Raw genomic sequence first — 6,000 nt, 5'->3', positions numbered from 1 at the left:
CCCAGACCTCCCACAGGTCATTTAAGAACTCCAAGTTTTTTTCACAACAGCCCCTCAAAGGGAAAAAGGAGAGCCTGGAGACCTGACTTGTAAACTAGAGACTGTCTGTGAGCATATTATGGATATGACTCAAGAAAAGGAGGTTGAAATATGATAATTGCTTTGCACTGCAACACCACTATGAGATCCTAGACGGGAGGACTGTTTCTAACACACCTCTGTATCCCCAGGACCTACCACAACGTCTAATACAGAGTAAGGTGCTGGGTAAGTATTGATTCAGGGATTCAAAGCATTATATCTAATTAGGTAAGGATAATCACCTTCTGCTCTTTACAAAGCTAAGTTTTAATGATTAATTACATATTGAATCAACTGTCATGACTTTCTATGAGCATATTTTAAATTTAAAAAAATCCAGAGTGATTTCATTTTGAAAATATTGTGGCTGCATGTGTGCTATAGTCACACATACAATATTGGAATATCACAAAAAAAGTCCTTTAAGTTTTTGTAATTTTATTTCTACAAATGTATTTTTTTAATGTTGTGAAATGTCATTTTTAAAAATAGGAAAATGGTTATTATGTGCACAATATGTTTATCAGATGCAGCCAGATGGTTCATCCAGGGTGTATGGAGAGAGCGAGGCCATTCCTACTTCCCTGCAATGAGGCAGAGCAAACTAGCTGAGCCCCAAGAGGTAAGAAATTCTCTCCCTTGGTCATAAGGCTGCCCCGATGTCCAGGAGATAGCTCCTGGGCAGGGGCTAAGGGATTCTGCTTTCCTTAAAAAGAAATATCGTGGAACCAAGATCTTTGAATGCTCAGCGCCCCCCTCCCGTCGTATATTGGTGGGCCTGCGACTGAAGCTGATTGCTCAGGATATTCCCCATTGGACTAATGTGCTTTCGTTCCCGGCTGACCTTTGGGCACTGAGTCCGGTGACAGCCTCCATCCTTCTCCCCAGTCCCTCTCCCTCGGCTCGAGGCCCTACGTTTGAACACCTGAACTCCCTTACCAAGGGTCACTGCAATGTTACGAGGGGCCGGGCCACCACTAGCGTACGCGTGACGGGCCCATCACACTAAGGAAAGAATGAGAAAGGAGCAACCTTCTGGAGAATTAAATGGCTTCTCCGCACACGCTTCCCTTCCGCACAGAGAGGACGGAGCCTGCGCCCCTGGTCCTGCAACCACTCGAGCCCACCCTCAAACCCCCGAACGCCGCGTCTCCGAGGGGGCGGGGCGGCCTCCAGGGGGGCGGAGTCTCCTCCTCGTTACGCCGTTTCCCAGAAGCCATCGCGCGGTTTGGTAGCGATTAAAAAAAGGGCGGGAGTCCTGCGAGCGGCTTCAGTCAGTCGGGCACCGGCGCTGTGGGCTTTCTGCTTCTCTTTGCCCGCCGTTCCTCTCCTATTGCTCCGCAGGCAGCGACACTGCCTGGACGGTGGCGCACTCTGACTGTAGCTCGTGTCCTCAGGAAGGCGAAGGGACAGGCTGTGGGGGGCCAAGGTCCCGAGGCCTTGGGGGCGAGGTGGCAATGTGGTCGCTGCAGGTCTATACCCGCAAGAAGCGGGCCGGCCAGAGGCTCAACCTAACCCCAACACCGGACCAAGGCCCCACCGCGAAGGCAGAGCCTCCCCCGGTTCCAGGCAGAAGGCACTCCGCGCGCCGTAAGCCCCAGCTGGGAGGCCGGTGACGAGGTCTTGGCCCACAGACACTCAAGGGCGGCAAGCGCGCCTCCAGGCTTTGCCCTGAAATATGTCGTCTTTTCTCAGGCCTGAAGGGGAAAATGCACCGTTTGCAGAAGATCTCGGAGAAGGCCGAGTGCAGTGGGCGGGGAGGTGGCGGCCCTAGGCCGCGGAGGTGCGTAGCCGCTAGTGCCAGGCCCGGGCCTTCTGCCTCCTCGAAACTTACGTCCTCATTTTCTGCCTGGAGCCTCTCATTCTAAGAGTCAAGGAAGAAGATAGGTGGAACGCTCTTGACGAGTTGGCTCCTCTCAGAACATAGACCCAGAAATTATTTGAGACAGAAGGCGAGCGAGAGAGCAGGCCCAGGGAGAGCGAATCCCAAGCCGACGCCCTGGGGAATGCGGCTTGATCTCAGGACCCATGAGATCACGACCTCAGCCGAAATCTCTAGTGGGAGCTCAACTGACTGAGCCACCCAGGTGCCCTCGGAAAGATTTATTAATTTTTCTTAAGAGCAGTTTTGCCAAGTTACTTAAAAGCAAGTGAGATAAAACCTTCAGGAAAGCATTCATACCATCAGCAAGTACTGGGTACAAGTTAGTCCACTGGGGTCTTTACTTTTTCTTAATGATGTCCCCAAATAGCCTTTAAGGTTCCAGTGTGAACTGTGAACAGAGACGCGGAGAGCCAAGTCCACACCATGAAAAATTAATTGTGTTGTTTGTTTGCCTAGCACTCCGTTAAGAGTTACAGGACAGAAAAGCCTGCAAGAAAATATCACTAATGAAGAGCCCGCGGATGAGAAGACTGCACCATTGAGTGTATGTATGTTCCTTGTATGGACCTTTGATATACTTAAAGCAGAGACCAACCGGTAACCAATGTGCCTTCAGATTAAAGTACAATAAGGTTTTTGTTCAGTAAAGACTACATAGCTTCCTAGCGTTTTTATAAACGTTGGTGTTTTCTCTTTAGATAGGGCCTTGAATTTCTGATTCTGTGGATTCATAGCCATATATATACATATATATATATTTCTTTTTTAGTTTCCCTCGACAAAAATTTGAGAAATGCCCATTAGTGACTAATTTTCTATGAAACAGGTATATTTAAGTTTTCTTGGTAACTCCCCAATGTTTAATAGCACTTAAACCATTTAAAAACCATTTTCATTCTCATTTGACTTTCCATTAACAACTAGAAACTGTTTATTATCATCAGAATATTATAGAACTTCCTGGTCTACTGTATGTAATATGGATTCCATATAATATTTTAAAGATATATAGCAGTAGTTTGGAGAAACTCAGATTTTAAAAATTGCTTGTGACTCATCTATCATTAGCATTAAATAGTCGTGTTCCAGTGCTTTAGCTTACATATCTCTCTAAAACATGTGTTTTGGGGGTGGGCAGTTCCAACAAAAGGCATTTATTCAAAAGGATTTTACTCCAGATTTTTAACAGTGTTAAGTGTTCCTTGTAGATGATTCAGAATATGCAAAAAAAAAAAAAAGTTTAAAAAGTTTCTTCTAGTTTTTATGTATTTCTTTACATTGCTTTTTTCTGTGCCTTTTTTTCAATTTAGAAAATTTTATCTTTATTGTATATTCCTCTAACATTAAATGGTCTTCAAAAATATGATTTTTAATGTCTGCATAGTGCTTTTTGTCTTAAAGATAGATATACGGTAATTTATATAACTATTTTCCTGGGGTTGGAGGATTGAGATTGTTTCCCAGGTTTTGCCATTTTAGATATCAGTGGACATTGTACCACAGAAGTTTTTGTGTACCTTAAAATTGTTATCCTAAGGCAAATAACTTTGTAGTGAATCAGGGGTTGGATCGTGTTTAAAGTTTCTGATTTGTTAAATAAAAATTAAAAAAAAAAAAAAAAAAAGGGATCCCTGGGTGGCGCAGCGGTTTATCGCCTGCCTTTGGCCCGGGGCGCGATCTTGGAGACCGGGGATCGAATCCCACGTCAGGCTCCCGGTGCATGGAGCCTGCTTCTCCCTCTGCCTATGTCTGTGCCTCTCTCTCTCTCTCTGTGTGACTATCATAAATAAATAAAAATTTAAAAAAAAAAATAAAGTTTCTGATTTGTGTTGGCCACTTGGCACCATTTTACCTGATACTTAAAAAATACATATATTTGAAAGATGAAAAGTAGCCTGTTATTTGATATTTCATTTCTCTGAATGTTAGTAAACACTTCCTTCCGTCATTTTATTAGCCATTTGTTTCTTTTTCTGTGAACTGCTTATTCATTATATGTTGAAGATAATTACTCTTTTACACACATGTATAACGAATATTTTTATATTTTTGTGTTTGCCTTTGATCATATTTCTGGTATTTTAGACTTATCAGTCTTGTGATTTCTTTTGCTTTCATATTTAGAGAAAGAAAAGCCCTTTTTACCTAGGAGATCAGAAGAATATTCACTTTTAACTTCTGGTTGCTGGTTTATCCCACAGTAGGTAGTTGATAGCATATTGCTGACTCTGTAGATATGTCCACATTATTATATTTTAGTATTTACTTTTTAATTAATTAATTAATTAATTTATTTTTTTACTTTACTTTTTAATTTAATATTAAATATCAGATCATGTCTGTGATCAGTAGGCTGAAAGAATCTATTGCATATGAAACTGACACACAAAGTTGATATTAGTTTTTCTCTATCAAAATAACCAAATCAACATGATAAAACAGTATAATATGAAAATATTCAGTCCCATAATTTGTGTTATATTTTTAATTCTTATTTCCCTTAGGAGTCAGTGCCTGATGACCTCCAGGTTGACAGTAGTTCATCCAATAGTGAGCTAATATCAGGTAAGACTGTCAGATGTGAACTCCCTCAGCTTTGTTTCTTACAAATATAAGCGTCCATCTAGATTTTTGCCTCATCTTCCCATCTCAGTGGAAGAGGGGTCTTTCTTCTAGTTCAAGGTGAATCCTTCTGCCTTTACAATGGACCTCATCCTCAAAGCCTTCAAGAACACACCAGTAAATCAAAATTGAGATAAATACTACAAAAGAGATTGAGTTGAGTATAACTAATTGGGTTTAATTGGAGAATTTAGAGAAGGCTTCCATGAGAGAACAGCAAATGAATTGAGATAGGAAGAAAAGGAGAAAATACCTTGCAAATTAACTGAGTTAAGAACCATCCAGACAGAGGGAACGGCATGTGCAAAGACCCTAATATGGGACTAAGACTTATGTGTTCAGTGAACTGAAAGAAAGCCAGTGTGGCTGTGGTACAGAGAGGAGGGGGAAATGCCAAAGATATTGGTGTTTGTATTTGGAGCAGCAAGAAGCCACTGAAGTCTTTTACTTAGGAAAATATATGATCACCTTGGCTGTGGTGTGGAAAGAAGCATGAATGGATGCAAATAGACCAGATGGGAGGTTATTACAGTAGTTTAGGGGAGAATTGATGGCACTTTGTACTAAAATAAGACATAGGATATATATGGAAAGAAGTGGGCATAGCTCATGACTATTTTAGGAACTGAAACTGCCAGAATATGGCAAATGAAGAATGAAGGAGATGGAGGGATCAAAATCAAAGAGATCTGTTTCAGGCTTGTGTAACTGGATGTAAGGTGGTATCATTTTAAAAAAAAAATCTTGCTTGAGGGAAGGATCATAAGTTATGTCTTTAATATATTATGAGTACTTTTAAGATGACTAAGTAGAATGCCAAATAGGCAGTTGGATATGGAGGGCTGCTGATAGAAATTTATGAGCCATTTACATATTGGTGTAATTGAAGTTATATTTAAAAACAAGAAAGGATTCCATCAGCACACCAGAAATACTGAGGGATTCTTAAAACCAGATGAAATCAGGGATCCCTGGGTGGCTTGGCGGTTTAGTGCTGCCTTCGGTCCAGGGCGTGATCCTGGGGACTTGGGATCAAGTCCCTCATCAGGCTCCCTGCCGGGAGCCTGCTTCTCCCTCTGCCTGTATCTCTGTCTCTCTCTGTGTCTCTCATGAATAAATAAATAAAATCTAAAAAAAAACCCCAGATGAGATCAGATTGCTGAATATTTGAAGAGCAGAGAAAAACCACTGCGGAGTTAAGAATAGCTCTAGAGACATTTGAAACAGTTGTTCAATAAATACAAACACACACACACACACACTCCACACACATGCACACACAAACTACTATAATAAAAGGACCCTGAAGGAATTGTCAAGGTTATGAATTAAACACTACATTCTGCCACTACGTGGCCTGGTTCCTTCTCATCCCTTTCTTACATTGGAAATGTTGACAGCTACAATACTTG

General features: G+C 41.7%; 1 protein-coding gene across 6 annotated transcripts in view; it reads left to right on the top strand.

The window, feature by feature from the left end:
* The window catches only part of MEIKIN (meiotic kinetochore factor), a 77,884-nt gene continuing 71,884 nt past the window's right edge, over positions 1 to 6,000 (top strand). For 2 of the 6 annotated variants that reach the window (XR_003129824.3, XR_003129827.3), the window contains exons 1-4: positions 1,279 to 1,671; positions 1,777 to 1,864; positions 2,423 to 2,510; positions 4,471 to 4,531. Coding sequence is in view for 2 of the 6 variants with exons in the window: in XM_025432538.3 (XP_025288323.1) it covers positions 1,539 to 1,671; positions 1,777 to 1,864; positions 2,423 to 2,510; positions 4,471 to 4,531 (370 nt within the window). In the remaining 4 variants the exon portion in view is untranslated. Of the gene's footprint in view, positions 268 to 608; positions 704 to 1,278; positions 1,672 to 1,776; positions 1,865 to 2,422; positions 2,511 to 4,470; positions 4,532 to 6,000 lie in introns of those variants that run through there. The other 4 variants (XR_003129823.3, XR_003129828.3, XM_025432539.3 and 1 more) reach the window with 3 other exon arrangements.

The sequence above is a fragment of the Canis lupus genome, chromosome 11 (genome assembly GCF_003254725.2).
Source record: "Canis lupus dingo isolate Sandy chromosome 11, ASM325472v2, whole genome shotgun sequence".
NCBI classification, from domain to species: domain Eukaryota; kingdom Metazoa; phylum Chordata; class Mammalia; order Carnivora; family Canidae; genus Canis; species Canis lupus.
Note: the sequence above shows the minus strand (reverse complement) of the source record. Positions and strands in the feature narration are given on the sequence as shown.